Genomic DNA, 17866 nt, shown 5'->3' on the forward strand with positions numbered 1-17866 from the left:
AAGAACTGCAATACTTCCAAGAAGGAAGAAATAAAGCTACAAGAACTGTGCTGAGTAGTGCCGAATCACAGTAGGCATCATCACAGATTTCAGGTATTTCTGGTTTGCACGCTCACAGTTTAAGTCTTATCTCAAACATTTTATTTTGCTTTCATATACTGTAAAACATCATTAGCCTGTTTAAAACAAAACAAAACCACACATCACAAAAAACAATATAATGACCAAATGGCATGGAAAGGACAATGTTTGGTGTAGCTTTTGTTTAACATACTTAAGCCAAACACTTCAGTCAAGTACTAGAAGTGCACACTGGACAAATAGTATTTTCATGAATTTTTTCAACTACAGTTGAAAAGCTTAGGGTTGTTAAATCCATCATACAGTATGCTTCAATAAAATCAGGATAACGGAAATTGATCATCATCTAGATCAATTAATGGGCAAGCTGATTTTTGTCCATTGCAAGTGAAGGCATTTTGTGGAGCAAATAAAATAGGAAAGAGTCAAGACTGTCTACACTTTCAGGTCTTCTTTAACATATCACAGAGTCATTTTTTTGTTTTGTTTTGTAGATGACCCTTGAGTTTAGAGTTGTTTACACAAGCTTGGAAAGTACAATCCCTCAATAATGTGCTGTTTTTCATTTCCAAAGAGAATTAAAAAAAAAAAAAATGCTTAAATTACAAACATTAAAATCTTTTGCCAAGCCACATTCCCCCCTGGTTTCTTGAGATTACTTACAGCAAGAACTATTTCTCGGATGTTCTTCACATACAGCAGCACGTAATCTTTGATATAGACTTCTCTGTCAGCACGTGGTATGGAGAACCAGTCACTTGCAATTGCTGCTTCATTTTCATTGTTACCACTCCACAGAATAATTGATGGATGGGATTTTAACCGCCTTACCTGAAATACAATTCAGTTTCAGTGGTTAAGCAAAATACAACTCTTAGAAGTAATAAAAAAAATCACTTTGTTATTACTTGAATTACAAGTCCACTTGCATATTTTACATATTCTGAGTCTACACTCACATGTTTTTATCCACACTTCACTATTCCCCCAGCTCCAGATCAGGCTTAAACTTTTGTATGCTTGCATAAACTTTTAGTATGCCGACACACATTCATTATACACACACGTGTAGCTCCAACCGCTTCTACTCAGCCACATGTGAAGGGTAAATTCTGTGCTAAGGCACGTTACTACTGTGAGAGCTCACTCTCTCAGTGGATGCTCTTTAATATCCTTGAGAAGAGAGCAGTTTGCACGTGAGGAAGGCCTGGACCTCTGCTTCACCTACTACTCCCGCAAGTAAGTTAAAGAGGATTTACCAAGATTACCTTTTGTTTCAGCTACCTAAATTAACAAATACTTTCAAGTGAGCATTTCTGGGAAACTAAATTATGCAGACACTCAAACAAAGCCAAGTTATGCGAAATAAATCACATGGACAAAATACCTGATGAGAAACTTCTGCTCTTACTGATTCCAAGTAATTCTGGTCAGTTGGATACAGCGCACATGCAAACATAAAATCCTGCCAAATCTATGAGAAATAGGAAATAAAAAAAAAATCTGTTAGCAAATAATTTTCCATGCTTGAGAAAATAGATGTTTATTTGGATACACAATACTTTGTTCAAACAGAAGTTATTTATATCAAAGAAAATTAAACTGAAATGCTGTATTCGTTAGTTTTGGAAAGCATCACCAAAACAATCGCATTCCCTATGGCATTCGGCATGTGCATACTGTACCGTGTTTTTTCTCAATATAAAGAGTTACAAAATATTTACTCTTAGGAACTAGAGCCTGACAGCCTTCACTGATCAGCAGAATATTTCTCAGTAAGATGTACTTCAATAGGTTTCTGTGGAATAAGTAGAACCCATGCATTGCTCAAACATTAATACGGGGCAGTCTCCAGCTAAACAGAGCAATTTTGTATTTAATGCTTTGCATATGTAACATTAAAACCCCATTACTTGTTAAAAGAAGAGAGTAATTCTTCTGATGAGGTATCATGCATGCTTCAAGTGTACTGCTTAACAAAACACTTCCACACCAAATGCACAAACTGATCTTAAAAAGAGCAAATCTTACTCAGTAAGAGGGGCAGAAACAAACTTTAACAGCATGCTTCTCTTTCTCTTCAAAGAAAGATCAAGTAGACCCTGGCAGAAAACAGCAAGCCTTTCAATTCAACAATGAACTCTGTCATTTGTACCTTGAAGGAGATTACAAAAAAGTGGAAAGGAAGAAGCCCAAAGGGATGGGTAGGATTTCTTGTTTTACCTCTTTTTTTTTTAATGCCCTAACTCTGTACTGTCTATCTGAAATGTTAATGGAAAAATCTCTTGAAGGAGTGCATTAACCTAAAGGAGGGAGTCCTTCCCAACGGACTACACTTTTCTGCACACCATACTACATATATAATGAAGAGATCCAGCTCAGCTCCTCATACAGTCGTGATTTCCTTGCAGTGGCAACATGCTTTTCCATGACTTTTTCAGTGTACCATACCCCAGAAAACCTGGAGATATGGAAGAAGGCAGGGTGTATGTATGTAATGCATCCATAATTGTTACAGTCCCACACTCTAAGAAAAAACAAAGCTACTGCTGAAAAACTACTCAGAATCCTTCAGTGACTGTGTGGAGTCAAAGCTCTCGGTACCAAATTAAACTCTTTCTTTCACTACTTCCCTCGGTGAGCTATTACTGGTTTTCCTTAAACACAGCTTGACTCTAATGCTCTTTTAAGCCTTTGCAAGACCATCAGAAGGAATAAAACCAAAAGCCTCCAGCACCGCTCCGCTCCAGAATAAGGGTCTGATTTTCCGCATCTACTTGCTATTCCGGCTGCTAAATAAGATCTAAATCTTGCATTGAGCACTGCCCAGGCACAGATCTACGTGGCCTACTTAGATGCACAGTGTCAAAAATGAAAGAACTGCAAGTGCTCAGAAGCCCTGAAAAAAGCAGGGCATTCATTCAGATGACTAAAATAGATGTAACTACTATTTTTTTTTTTTTGCCATGCACACCCAGGAGAAGGCAGCAAGGTGTCAATTCTGTTTTCCTTTTTTTTTTTTTTTAATATGCTGTAGATAAAGACCATAAACATTTCTTGGGATTTTAATACCAGATGCATCTCAGCCTTCACTCATCCAGTCCCTATTTCATCAAAGCTTATTAACATGTGCCTCCAAGCTCATATAATCAAAGGTACTCATCTAGGATTATATACGTTTGCCATAGGTGTTCCCCTTACAGCTACATTTATACTCAATTATAGCTTGTTCAAAAATGGTCCTTTAGATAAGGCCTTCCATGCTCGGTGTACAACCAAATGAAACTTTTTTTTTCTTAAGAAGTTTGAGTACAATATATATATTTATCTTGACTACCCTTGTGAAAGAGAAAATACTTTTTAAAGAAATAAAATTCATTTCCCCAGCAGGGAAAAACATGAGTACCTTCCATGGTGTTTTGATTACTGAGAGGTAGCTTTAAGCACAGAAGTCAAATTGTGCAAAACTTAAATCCTCACTGAGGTCAGATTCCAAGGCCTTTGCTCTCAACCTGGGGCATATACTGAAGTGCTCAGATTTTTCAGTAGGGCTATTCTCACACAAGTAAGTACTAAACACAGCCAAAAGGCCCCAGAGTCTGGCTGCAGTGCAAAAAATATTAGTTGAGCTTGTCAATAACCCCCTCCCACGCACTATCTGTTTCACAACTATTTCAAGTCCCTGTTGCTGCTTACTCCAGGCCTATAATCCACAGAAGTTCTTCTTTCATGCTCATCAACACAGTGCAAACATCAACATCCTGCATTAAGTGACATCACTTGTACCAGTCCCTCAGATGTTCATTATTTCCTCTCAGTCTTTCCCAAGAGAGTAGGAAATGTAGAACTGTGGAGAGGTACAATATAGATAGATGATGGTTTTGGCCTGAGAAGAGATAGAAGACAAAGAGCTAAAGGCACAAGCCTCTAGCTCTGATTTTGGAAAATGTAAGAGTGCAGGAAAAAGACAGTAGAGAGAAAAGGAAGGGAAAATGGGAAACTGAGGTTCTGGGCTGGGAAGGGTGGTGGGGAAAAGTGAGGAACATAGAGTTGTAGCCTTAATTAGAAGAGAAAATACAAGTTGGGGTTCTAATATAGACTCCAAAATATTACTATATCACTTCCAGTTTCAACAGACAGCCTCACTAATGAGCTATTTATATATATTTAAAAAAATCTTTTAAATTATTTATGTACACACATATGTATCTATCAGGCTGGTAATCTATGCATCCTTTGGAAAGATGGCTAGAACTTAAGCATTAATTCTCCTATTTTGTTCATTTAGAGTAGACTTTAATTTGCTAGTTCTTGTCCATTTTCAAATACGTGGTCTGTATTTTTGTTTTACCATTATTCCTAGTTCATCGCAAATATCGTAAAAATCATCTTGCTCGTATACTCCTCCTCCCCAAACCCGAAGTGCATTCATGTTAGCATCTGCTGCAGACTTCAAGAGTAGCCATAATCTGTCAAATACAAAAAGATTTATACATGTTTTGTGAAAGTGTATCACTTAGGAGTTTCTACAAAAAAAAAAGTACATCATTAGCAGGCAATCTAAGATTTATAACTCTGATAGAAACCAGACTGTTTTGATACCTTCTAATCCTGTATATTAGGAGAGAGATCTCAAAAACCAATTTTTTTGTGTAGAAAAAGTTACTTGGTCCTGTTAACTAATAGCCAAAATAGATGGAGTGGTACATATAAGAAAGTGCTTTTACAAAAGTAGTGGCAGAAGCAGATTTGGAAATGTCCATTATTGATCAGGTTGCTCTCTTCTTCTTAGATATTACTTGCTTTAAATATCTATCATTTGAGTTGAAATCTCTTTTAAACGTGTTTGGAAATCTATATTCTCCTCTTAAGGTCCACAATGCATTATGAGAAGGGGGAGAACAGAAAGACTGAGGCTCTGAATCTCATTATAAGGGATTCAGGGCCTGTTAATTTTCCTTATTCATGCGGGCAGCCTCTAAATTACATGTGGATACACAGTGTGCTGAGGCATGCCCTGTCATCCAGGTGCTCCAACTGCCCAGAACAAAGCTAGTCAAAAGTACACTGTGGCCTCCACCCTACCTCTGGCGTGCCACGTCTGTGAAATCCAAGAAGCCTCCACCAGATATGGGAAGAGCAAGAGGCTGTTTGTGCATTTCTCTCTCCCTGTACTAGAAGGGGTGGGACATGGCTGAAGTGCACCTCCTCTGAGTGCCAATGAACATGTCCCAGGCAACAGGATCAGAGAGCCTGAGAATTATCCTTAAAAATAACAGAAAGGCCAGTATCCTGTAGACAGTAAAAAAAAAAACCTTCCCAGCAGCTGTTGCACCTCCATACCTTGGACATCATTCCAATCCTTCAGTGTTAATTAACCCTTAATTCTGAGTTCCCTGACCCGCAACAATTTGTCCTACCAAAGGAGTCCCGGCCCTCCACACCACTCTTTGATAGAGAATCACAAGGAGGAAAAGATGACCCTTTATCCTAAGAAAACATCAAACGTGGCTTACTTGTCATAGGTCACTCTGTCCTGGAAAGAATCTGCTGGAATCCAATTTGAGCCCTTGATGAAAATGGGTCGGCCATTGATTCTGAAGTAGAAACTCAGACCTGGTGACCCAGGAATAGGCTCCTGAACGAGTTCTACTGTCCGAAAATATGCCTGTAAAGACATGAAATTTAGGTTTAAAGCAGACAAAAATAAAATAAATCGAGAAAACTATGAGAAAAGTGATTTAGCTGAATAATAACAACTAAGAATTTGTCAAGAAGTCAAAAGACATGGTCTTGTCTCTAAATTCCTGCTTGCAACGCACTGTGGCATGGCTAGAAAGAATTCTTCTGATAAACCTATTCACTTCTGAAAGTTACTATCATATAAAGAGAAGTAGGAGGCTGGAGACGGAAAGAGAGTACACAAATGCACACAAGCGTGTGTGCATGTATTTGTGTGCATGTTTGAGACAGACGCATATTTGCTTCCTGCAAAATTCAGTCAAAATTCCAGCTGGGGACCACTGAAAGGAATACAGCGGTTGCATTAGATCAGACACACCATTTAATCTGCAATTTTCTCTTTACGGAAGAAAACTGCAGGAGCTCAGCTGTAGGTCTTGTCCCTGAACAGCATTATTCAGGTTCATGCAATAAAAGCAAAATCATCTTCTTTTGTTGCTCTGAAATGAGAGCTTTTAAAAGGTATGGCAATTAAACAGAAAAAGACATGCAAATACAAATACTGGTTTGGAAGTGAAGGCCTCTCTGGCCATCACAGCCGTATATTTGAACAGCATGCTCAGCTACAAGGTTTCAGAGAGACCAGTTCAGCTAAACCACCACTAGCTCCGTGTAAGGTATTAAAGGTCATTCCAGATAAAAGCACATCCTTTACAGCTGCCCTTTCAGCCTAATATCTGGGACTGCGCACTGCAGACAATTAAAAACTAAAAATCATTCCTTCTTCCTGCAAGTGGAAGAAAAGTTCTCAGGAAGTCATTCTGGGCATTTTAGGGGACTTTATTTCAGCCCAACTGATGGTGCGGCTCTGTTGGGTATGCCTATTGTCCCAACGTATAGATAACACTGCAGTCATGACACAACATTTACTGGACTGCTTTAATACCTTGTACTGAGCCCTTACTTGCAGAGGTGTCTTCCCTACCTGCCACGGGGCACGTGCAGAGCACCTGCCGTGCTGGGGTCCCGAGCAGTTGCAAAGTTTCACAGAATACCTCTCTTTCAGGAAGAGTTTAAGAGTTCTTCTCCCACATCCTTCTTGCACTTCAACTTATCTAGACCAGAAATAAAACTCTTCTCTTCTGGTACCCGTTGCTCATTGCCACAGGGAGAGGGCTGGGAAATTAAATGAAGTGAAGGAAAGCAAATAGCAAATTTCAGCCAACACACACGCTAAGCAACAAGCCTGGGTCATCAGGGCAGGAACCTGAGTGGTTTTTTTCCTAGGCTACCCCTGAGCTAACAACCACTTCTTCCTCAAATGACTATTTGCTATACCTTTTCAAAAGGTCAACTCGCAGAGCACAGGCTGTTCTGTCTCTGCCATAGGCTACAGTTGAGACAAGTATCTGTCAGTACACCCGGCTAAAATTAACCTAGTTAAGTGCAACTGATATACCTGTCTTTAGGACAAAATGTAATTATTTGTTTCACACACCAAACAATTCTGCAATTCAACAAGGGAGTGACTAATCCCACCGTGTGACTATTAAGTTTGCAGCTTACTAAAAATCATGCAGATAGACAGAAAATTATTTCCAGTGGCAGGAAAGAAACACACACACAAAAAAAAAACACTGCTTTTTTTTTCCTTCCTCTGGTGCCTCTTAGTCAACTGAACAATAATTAATTAACCCCCTGGACAGATGCAATGCAAACTACAAGCATGAGTGAAAACCACAGATCTCTTACCTCAAACTGAACACCTCCGCATCATGGCAGTGACCAAAACCCAGAAACTTAAATGGAAAAAAAAGAAGGGGGGGACTTGCCCAAGCCCTGCAGTGTTCTTCAGCACTGCCCTACAGAAAACCTACAAAATCAGACCACTGAGAGGACACTTCTGACTACCTGACCAATATTTCTGTGCACGTAGAAAAAGCACACAGTGTGTCCTGCCTTATCTTTACCGCGTTCCTGTTGCATACCGGGTCAGCTGAATACAGACCAGCACGCTGAACTGAGCTCTGGGACAGGAATCTTGCACCTATTCATAGAATTTCACGTATTTATTTTAACATGAGAAGTTGAATTAAAAAAAAATAATAATCATGCAACTCTCACATTTCCCCTAACTACCGAACACTACAAAAGAAAAACTACATTATGAGTACCGCATTAGCTAAAAATCTCTGACCTTCTTCCAGCGAATTAAATTACTTGTGAAAAAAACTCCTTAGTCTCCAGTGCATTTTTTTTTTTTTGTGACACAAAATGGAATGGGATTTATAGCTGGGGCTCCCAAAGTATTTGGGATGTCCTCTTAATGGATGTCATCAAACAGGCTGGGATTGCCTCAGAGTACATTTGTAATGGAGCATTTATATTACTACCAGAAATAACGTGATACTGTTTTACTCATGCTCAAGTGGAACTCAAGCAACTGGCCAAACCAGAGGCAATTTGAAAGGCTGAAAGACCCAGGCAGGACCACCCGGACAGCACAAGCACAGGGAAAAGTTCCTCAACCCCATCTCACACTGCCAGAACTCAGTGCCTTTGTGCTCTCGCTCCATTGCTCCCCGGGGACCCACCTGGTCACGCAGCACCTCTTCCTGCTGCAGCCTCCTTCTGCCACGTGGCGTAAAAAGGACAGAGGGAGACGAGTAGGATCTGGCGTGCTTGAGCACGTGCCTTTCTGGCTGGCAACTTTGCAATCTGGGTGACATATTTTGATCCCCAAGGACTGAATGTTTCTCCTAGTCTTGGAGCATGCAAGAGAGGCTTTCCAGCCACCAAAGACCATGCAATCAGCTGGTTCTCTGCACTATTAAGAGACGGATACCCGTCTTTTTAAGTCACATACGAAAGCTTTGTACCCTAGTGGCCTGTAGATCACATTTGGCACTCTCAGATTTAGCAACCGGAAAAGTAACAGGGATGAAGATGCCCAGAGCTGTAATAAGATCAGAGAATGCCTCAGTGATCTAATAAATTAGCAAGCAGCATGAAAGCAGTATGAAAACTACCAAGTCAAATTAAAAGACTTCTGGAAGTCATGTTAAAAGGCCTGAGGGAGATAAGGGCGTAGAGGGAAGGAAGGAACGATGGCTGAAGGTTAAGATTCAAGTTCTGAAAATAGCATCATGAAATAAAAAACTCTGATCGCAGTGTTGTAGAAATAAGCATACAGAAAGATGAAGAAACTGAATCCAAAAGCAAATAAATGCCTCAAGAGGCAACGAAAGAGGTATTAAGTTGCTTTTCTTCTTGCTGTGCCTACATCAAGGAACTTACCAACAGCAAACAGAACTAGAACTCTCTCAAGAAAACCCATTTCACGTTAAGGTCATTTCTGGCTATGACTTTGTCTCACATTATTCTGAGAAACAAACTCCAAACCAAAGTATTCAAATGGAAAACCAAAACAAAAACCAACCTTGTCCTGGGTATTGGCTTTATTCTATTTTGGCTTTCCGCCACTCCCAACGACAGTAAGTAGGTACTTCCTCAGTCAGAGATTCCTGGCAGAGCTGGCTAAAGCCTTAGAGATCTCTACGAGTACAAACTGGGAGGCTTCCCAGAAGTTTTCCCAAAGGATTTGCTAATGTTTTGAGGTTACTCTAACATCAGAAACCAGACAGCAGTTCCTGCTAAGGATAGCTGAATCTGACATAAGACTTCACACTGCATGTTCTTGCACATACAGCTCTTTAGTGTTTGCCTGTCCAAAGGTATACAGATACTCAGAACTCATCCAGAGACATCCCCCTTGAGAAACATTGCATCCCTATTATTTGCCTTTTTAAAAAGAGGGGGGAAAAAAACATATCTCACTAGAACACAGCACTAGGTCACCAACAGTAATCTCACAAGAATTTTCAGGAATCTCTATCCCTGGCTTATTATCTCCTAAACTACTCCAAGTTCTTATTAAGCTATATAAACATTGCTAGTCCTGCTGACATGAGAGCAAATTGAGCTAGAAAATGAAAAAAAAATGCTTATGGAGCCATTTTCCACTCATATAGCTTGCAGCAGGGGAGTGTCAGAATCCAAGACAGAGCTTCGCAGAACACACGAAGGATGACCAGACTTTGCACTACAAATCTATAAACACTTCATAGGCTGCTTAATTTATAATGCACGCTGTGTGGTGCATTTGCCTTTTTTCTTCCCCTCTTTCCCTTTAAGGAGAAAAAAAGAAGAGGCTTTTGAGTATCTTTTGTAGACCATGAAGTCCTTGTGGCCATATGCCACAGGGCTCTATGAAATACCCTGATGCAATTACCCTAGTGGAATCAATTCATTTCCCTATCACTGTGCAGGTTTCACACAATAACAACACTGCTTCCCTTTCTACAGGCTTTAGAGCTATATTTCCTACAACCTGTTTTCCCAAGCACAATGCACTGTGTTTATTTAGTGTGTTTTTTCAATTGCTTCAAAATTATCTTGCCAATAATAGCAAAGAACTACTATTAGGACTTCATAATCAAAGTCGCCCTATAAAGACCATGACTCCAGAAGCTACTGTTTTTTGTAAGATTTTTCACATCAACAAATGTGACAGTGAATAGCAGCTTTAGGTGCCTGGTGACCAGATCAGCTTTTAGTGAAACAATGCACATCAGAACCACCTAATAAACACGTACATTTATGTCATTGTTTCCACATGTTGATAGCATAAGGGACCCAGTTTAATTTATGTGACTTTTTTTTTTAATCAATAGATGGTTGAAAAATACTTCTTCTAGGCTTCTTAGTAACAACAATCAGATAATTATGCAGCCAGTGCGTTGCAGGAAACCTTATGCAAATATCCCTGAATATTACTTTCGTGGTCACATTTAAAATGTTGTCTTTTCTACAACCTGAAGCACATCTATCACATTCTAATAAGTGAACGTATGTTAGCTTTTTAAGAATATACCTATTCTGCAAATTAAAAAAAAAAAAAAAAAGAATTAACAAAAAAAAACTTGGTAACAAACCTTCCTCTTCACATCATCTATAGAAATCTAAACGGGCTTTTCTACGCATGACACAACAATATCACGGTGATATATCATGTTTAAAAGAGCCTTTTTCAGAGGTAGAGAACATAAGTAAACATCTTTTGTTTTCTGAGGTCTCCAACTAACTGTGAGGCGTTTTCCAATCCGAATGCAAGTGAAGGCACCCATATGGGCTAATGCTACCAGAAAAGAGGTAAACATATACTGTGACATTAAAAAGCTCTTGTTTCTCATTACTGCTTCCATATGTATATTAAAATCCAGTAAAATAATTTAAAGCTATAGATACATGATATGCAGAGCAGATGTTCTCACAGTGCAATGCCAGCTAGAACCAAGCCGAAGGGCTCACCTTTGAAAATTTCTCAATCTGGTATCCTGCCTCCATGATGAAAGTTGTTGTCACGTTATATCCAGTTTGGTTTCCATGTCCATTCGGCCACCAAGCTTCCACTGTAGAACTCTTGAATACAGAAGAAGAAAAGTCAAAAAGTTGCATATGAGTTGGAGGCATAACATGCACCCAGGAGCACAGCTGCCTTTGAGTGAATTACTACAAGCCTCATGAGTTTATGTGCCTCAGCTGAGCCATGGTAACTGGGATCCCTCCAGCTGCAGCACTCAGGTGAAAAGAATTCAACGTGTGATTTCTACCACTCAAATCCAGGCTATCACTTCACCTTAAGTCCACAACGGGCCATGAGAACAAACACGCACACACACATCTACCCACTAACCTTCAGCTGAGGTACACTGACAGAACATTCCTCCAAAACTCAAACATCTAAGTCTCAGGAGTAGACACTGCTCACTAGCCTCTGTATTCTGCCTCTCCTCTAACCGGCCCTTTTACCTACTGTATGTAACATCTGATACACAGAAGTGACACCTTTCAGTTGTGACCAGGCTGTTTCATTTATGTTAAGCTTTTCAGTCAAATTAGAAGTTTCGTTCCCTTTTCAGTGCTTTCTGCTTTTTCTCTGTGCTTCCTGATCACTTCAGTGGTACTCCATGATTTTCACAAACATAAAAAACTACTTCTAAGATGACAGAACGATTTAATTTTCCCATTCTTCTAGCCACTGAGGGTAATATTTATCTAAAGAATTTCCTATGCTTCTTTCTATTTTCATTCCAGTAGCCTACTTCTGCTGCTCAGTCCTACTGCCAACATTTCCCAGTTGAATGCACAACACAAAAACAGTGGAAAGAAAGCAATAATGCATGCAACCGTACAATGGAGGGATCAGCACTGAATAGAGTCATGAAAGGAGTGCCTCAATCTTTTCAAATAAAACGAGGCCAGAGAGCAGCCCAACAATACGTTTTGCTGTAGCCACACTTGGACGTAATCATTAACGTATCTCCTAACATTTCGGCTTCCTTGATCTGGAGTTATCATAACCGCATGTGCTGAAGTACCGATCTCTGTGTGGCAGGGGGGCAGGAGGAAGCACAAAATCAGCGTGTGCCCCAGCAGTGAGGGCGCGTTTGCAGCCGCCGAGCATTGGCCACGAGTGATGTCACCCCCACGCTCACCGTTAGCTGATCAGCAAAACGCTGGCATGTCAGCAGCACGGCGCTCTGCGAGGCAACTGCAGGAAGACCCGCTACTCCTCTCAGCTGACAGGCACCACTCGAGCATCTGCTGGCTTTGCAACGCAATCTGCAATGAACTCTCAGCACATTTCTGGCGAGGTCTCGCTATTTAACATGCACCGCACGGGGCCGTTGCACAGAGCAAGGGCTCCGTTAGGCGCACCAATACGTAGGAACACATTGCAGGGCTTCTTGTAAAATCAGCTGCTGTGAATTCACGCAGCAAAGCCCTTTGTGTACAAAGAATAATAAAACGCTGTTGCCTCCGCTCTGAAGGATATGCTTCCTCACAAACTTGCACGTGTACCCCACTTACAGATTTCTTCTGAAGTTGGGGACAGGGTGGTTAAATAAACCAAAATCATTTTTGCAGTTTCATATTGTAGTGCCTGCTTAATGTAACCCCTGGAAAGACTAATGATCGTTTGAAATAAAATTGGGTATTTGTAATTACTCATGTAACTTGCACATCTGATGACAACAGTAACAAAAATCATATGTTTGCATGTCTTTATGCTTTCATGTCGAAATAAAACCAAGTCATCAGTATGCAAGTCACTGAGCATGCATTCTAAGACACAAATATCCTGCTCGTCTTTAACACGCTCTTTCTCCACTCAAACAACTGACGAGAACTTGAGAATACACGCACAACACATTCAAACTGGGGAAACAAATGCAGAGTTACACAGCAAAAAAAAAAATAAAAATAAAGGCCAGCATAACATACAGAGGTCACCGAAGAGCCTCAGATGTTATTACCTGCCAGGACAGCCCCCAGATTTCCACTCACAACACAGCCCTCACCCATAAACCTAACCGTGCCCTGGGGCAGTGAAGCTGACCGCAGCTCCCTTAGCTGCTTGGCTCCGATGGAGCAGGCTCAGCTGCTCTCAGGCTCAGCTCCGCATTGTCAGCTCCACCAGGGCCTCACTTTCGAGCAGGAAGGTCAAGTTCATGCTTCTTACCACTGCACTGGGCTCACTGGCTAATTCAAGGCACCCACCTATTTGTTAGCACAAACAGATAACTCTGGTTTTCTTCACCATCTCTCAAGCCTAGGCATCTTTTCTTAATTATACCTATAAAACTCAGCACAGTTTCTAAGAAAGCACAAACAAAAACTCTACAAGTGATATAAGTGTTGGTGAATTAAGCCTTCTACCAGATCATTTCCCAGCACTCTCTGAAGGTGAACAGACCAATTCTTCCCTTTTCCATCACTGGGGGAGTATACCAAATTCATTGTTTTTCAGTTGGATTATTTCCTCATTAGAGCATCCTTTACCTCTGAAATTTGTCTACCTAACGGACTAAAAGCCAATGTAAGAAGTACTACTCAACAAAATTTCCACCAGCTTTACTGCCAGTCAAGTCCTTAACAGGGTTCTTTTGTGTTTATTTACCTGAAAGGGCATCTACCGAGAGGTTTGGGGAATGTTTCCTCTCTTTCCTGTGAGAGTCATGAATACTGCAGTATATTCTAGTCCCAATCAACCTGGTAAACAACAGCATAGGAGACAAGATACCTATTGACAAAAAAGTGACGTGACACATGGTATCCAAAAGTTATCTGCCTTAGCAGCTTTTCTTACAGTGGCCAGTGATGATGTGATCTTTGTAATAAGGGAAAGGCTTCACCATCTCTTTTAACACTGAACTACGTAGCTCCACAGAAACCAATTTTAACAGAGGAAAAAAATCCTCTCCTATTCTCCAAGGGGTACAGAACTGTTGTTAAAGTCAGGAATAAAGAAAGAAAGGGGAGGTGGGCCTGTAGCTGATATGGAGGCAGAAGGACCCATTGGAAACCAGGCAAAACAGTTTGCGTTTGGTTAGTGCTCCACGCGAACCTCCTTACCTTGTTGATGTTTACAAGCAGCACAATGCTGCCTTCTCCAGGTTGAAGCTTCACATTGTATGTTTGCTGTGTTTGCAGCTTGGGAATGTTCACAGTCACAAGACCTGCAATTGGCTTGGAGCTGACTACATCAAAGATGGACTCGATTTCAAGACTCCACTGCTGAGTGCTCTTTACTAAGTGAAAGGGGAGAAGAAATGGGAATATAGAAATTGTGTTTATACACCTATTAGTAAACATGATCGCCCATCAAAGAAACAATTTAAATACCTCAGATTAAATTTAACAGGTTTTGGGCCGTGTTTGAGCCAGACCTATAGGGTTAATCTTGCTTAGTGCATTTGACATCTGTGTTTACATTTGCTGACTTGAGAGGAACTATGCAATGTGATTTTTCTTTTATACCTCACTTTTTTTTCATTCCAAAGCCATCCAGGCCTTTTACAGAGTCCTGTACAAAAGTCAGAACATGGCACTAGTCACTCTTTATTATTAGAAAGGGTTTTTTTTCCCACCAGCTCCCACGGACATTATATTTGCCTTTCGTCAGCACTCATATGAACATGGTACTCTTTGGGAAAGATCGTAATCACAGGGCAGTACAACCACTTTTGTCTATGAAACAAAAACAGTATTAACAGAAAACGAGCCCAATTCATCCCAGAGTCACTACACAATATGAGTGGAGTTATGCTGGGGATGAATCGGGCCCATTGTGTCTAGACTTGATGGGTTGTACCGTTATGCCCCTTTTGCCACCAAAATGCGATGGAGGAAACAAGTTAATTACTTGCCTGAGACATCCCAAAGCTACCTGCGATTCCTCTCCTTTACAGAACAACTTACTGAATAAGGCAAGACAGGGTCAAGGGTACTCAAGACTGATGTTTACATTTCCCACTAACTTCAGCAATTAAGTTATCTATCTAGAAGCACAGCCTGGGTAATCCTGTAATTCACATGTTACAGATGAACATCTATCCAAGCAAAAGCAACTTAAACAGAAAACAAGGAAAACTAGAACTAAGACACATCCTGTATACATAAGCTGCTCACCACTTACTTTCTCTTTTCACATGTATATTCTAGCTCTCCTTCCAAGACAAAAAGAGAGCTCCCTCCAAAACTAAGAATTACGTTCAGTCCTGGCCTGATTTCACTCCTCTTACAGAATTAAGAGCACCAAAGGGGTTTGCAAGTTTATATTACTCACGACATTATCCAGGCAAGACCAATTTTCAGAAATGTTAATGGGGTTGAAAAAAACAACCTACACGAAGGGTCAGTCATTACAGAGCATTTTCCCTCCCCTCTATGGGACTAAATAAATTCCAGCCCACTCCTTAACCGCATGACCTGTGGGCCTAGGCACAGAAATCAAGAACAATTCATCTTTCACAGACTCAGTGGTCAAAAAGCTATGACACCAAATCTGATGAGCAATGTAAGCGCATATGTAGTTTAAATTCAAGTTGTTCATTTATTCTTTATTTTTCAAATGTTATTATGTTTGAATACTAAAAAGCTCTGGCTCTGGTTCCAAAGCACAAGCACTCTCTGCTGAATGAAAGAGGTTTCCTCTCTCTGCTTATCCAGAGACTAAGACTTTACCTACCAGAAGGTGGAGTTGTGGGAATGTGGGAGGGACCAGAAAAGATTTTTACTGTAGCTAAATTTTAGAGAGCAGAGTCTGTGCTGGGGCTTTCCATGGAAATTCCAGTCACGTTAATTCTAGCTAAGACCTGCAGCTATTTCAGGAAGCTTTAAAAGCATCCAGGGAGTGACGTCTTCCTATTTTATTCATACACAGCAACTCTGTTCCCAAGGGCTGAAATTCAACCCAGTGCGGAGGACTCACGTGCTAGCCTTTACTCCACCGAAGACTGGGCTCAACAGGCAGAGAAAGAAAGCACGCGGGTGGTCTACAAAGGCACATATTACCTTTTACAGAAAGTTTCAACAGGAAAATTAACTACTTTTGCTCAGCTGCAATGATCTTCTAGACAAAGGAGAGGAAAATCAAAGGCCATGTCAAGGGAAGAAACCGGTTAGGTAAGTTAGGTAGCAGGAATGCAGAAGGCTGTCCTCTCAAATTGCAGCCTTAACAAATTATCCTTGCATAGCATAGCTGCTCTTCTGTCTCAGACTTCGTGTTGTGTCCCGAAAATTTGGTGCTCTTGAAACTCTGCTTACTCTGCAGCTGCCTTCCCAACACAGAACTAAATTCCCAGAGCAGCTTTACCTTTGTTTTAAATGGAGGTGAGACAAAAGTGAGAATTATTTACTGGTAGTCTTGGTAAAAATATGTGCCAACAAAAAAACTTTTTCTGAAACAAGAGAACAGGAGCTAACCTCAGTTGTATTTCACATTTTCTTATATATACTATATATATATTTCATATTTTCATTCTGGGATCTTCAAGTAAAAAAAGATTCTGGGTTCTAACATTTTAATCGCTGTTGTTTGTACTGAAGTACTGTTTCAAGACCAAAACCGGTGTGCTGTGCTAAGCAGTACACACAAAGTCACCATAAAACAACAGGACCTTTCCTAAATGGACAGTTAATTTAGCTTAACAATAAAATGGTTTGTATTCCAAAGGTAAAACAACAATAAAAGATAGTAACATGACTTACCAAAGAAAGGAGTTAAAGAAAAGTAAATCAGGTGATAATAGTTATAGGCCTCAATCCTAACATCTTTCCAGATTCCTTGAGTGGGAAAAGAAGGGCCCCAGTCCCAACTAAATGAACACTGCTCCTGGAATACAAAGCGATTATGTTACAAGTGCCTACTTTTCACACAGAAATTGATGCTGTGCCAGAAATAAAAATGATTTGCTATCTAGACATGAAATACTGCCATGCACTGGAAGAATTTTTCCAATTTCCATCAACCCAGAATAGCCTACAATACCTTTTCTCTTACTTCTTGAACAAAACTCTGCTGCCACTACTTTATATAACTATACAAATTTGTATTAAATATCCAAGTATATTAAAACTTAATATTAGCGAGAGCAAAACAGCACCTGCTCCAACATTAAAAAAGTTAAAAAAAAAAAAAAAGCCAGAAGGTTACTTTCAATTCAGCTCTGAATTATCTTAGTTTGTAAGGCCAGTATTTAATTTTATACCTAAAAGACAAAGTAAGCAGAAAGCTGATGGTTACAAATGTTAAAGAGAAGTACTGTAAAAGAATGACATCAAATTAAGCATCGTGGGCATATCTAAAATATTTTACCCTGTTTTTTTGTTTTAACACCATAGATTAGTACAAGGAAAGAGATGCACATGTCTGGTGCAATTGTGTAGTTCAGTCTTGTTCACTGTTTCTCCCTTTTTATGACTCTTTCATACAAAAACAAAGGGAACAGAAGTACAGTCGAGGAATATCTTTGTTCTGGTTCTAACATCAGAAAAACTGTCAGAATTATAAAATGCTGCTCAGGCAGAGAAGTACTGCTTTCCATTTAGCTGTTTTCAAACCTGGACAGACCTCTAGTTAACAAATCCCTTGAAGACATCTATTCAGCTGCCCTCCAAGCTTCACACACAGCCCCAGCCCCCAAAGCAAATACAATAGATCTCCTTAAAGTCTTGTACAGTGACCTACAGTTCTAAA

At 40.2% G+C, this 17866-nt stretch overlaps 1 protein-coding gene across 1 annotated transcript in view; it reads right to left on the minus strand.

The window, feature by feature from the left end:
- Positions 1 to 17866, minus strand: part of MANBA (mannosidase beta) — a 45503-nt gene that overhangs the window by 16094 nt on the left and 11543 nt on the right. Inside the window, exons 5-11 of the mRNA XM_013195756.3 lie at positions 16879 to 17002; positions 14242 to 14417; positions 11134 to 11244; positions 5598 to 5749; positions 4433 to 4550; positions 1469 to 1555; positions 745 to 912 (exon numbers count right to left, since the gene is read on the minus strand). Of these exons, the coding sequence (XP_013051210.3) occupies positions 745 to 912; positions 1469 to 1555; positions 4433 to 4550; positions 5598 to 5749; positions 11134 to 11244; positions 14242 to 14417; positions 16879 to 17002 (936 nt within the window). The remainder of the gene's footprint in view (positions 1 to 744; positions 913 to 1468; positions 1556 to 4432; positions 4551 to 5597; positions 5750 to 11133; positions 11245 to 14241; positions 14418 to 16878; positions 17003 to 17866) is intronic.

Source organism: Anser cygnoides, chromosome 4 (assembly GCF_040182565.1).
Source record: "Anser cygnoides isolate HZ-2024a breed goose chromosome 4, Taihu_goose_T2T_genome, whole genome shotgun sequence".
Lineage (NCBI taxonomy): Eukaryota > Metazoa > Chordata > Aves > Anseriformes > Anatidae > Anser > Anser cygnoides.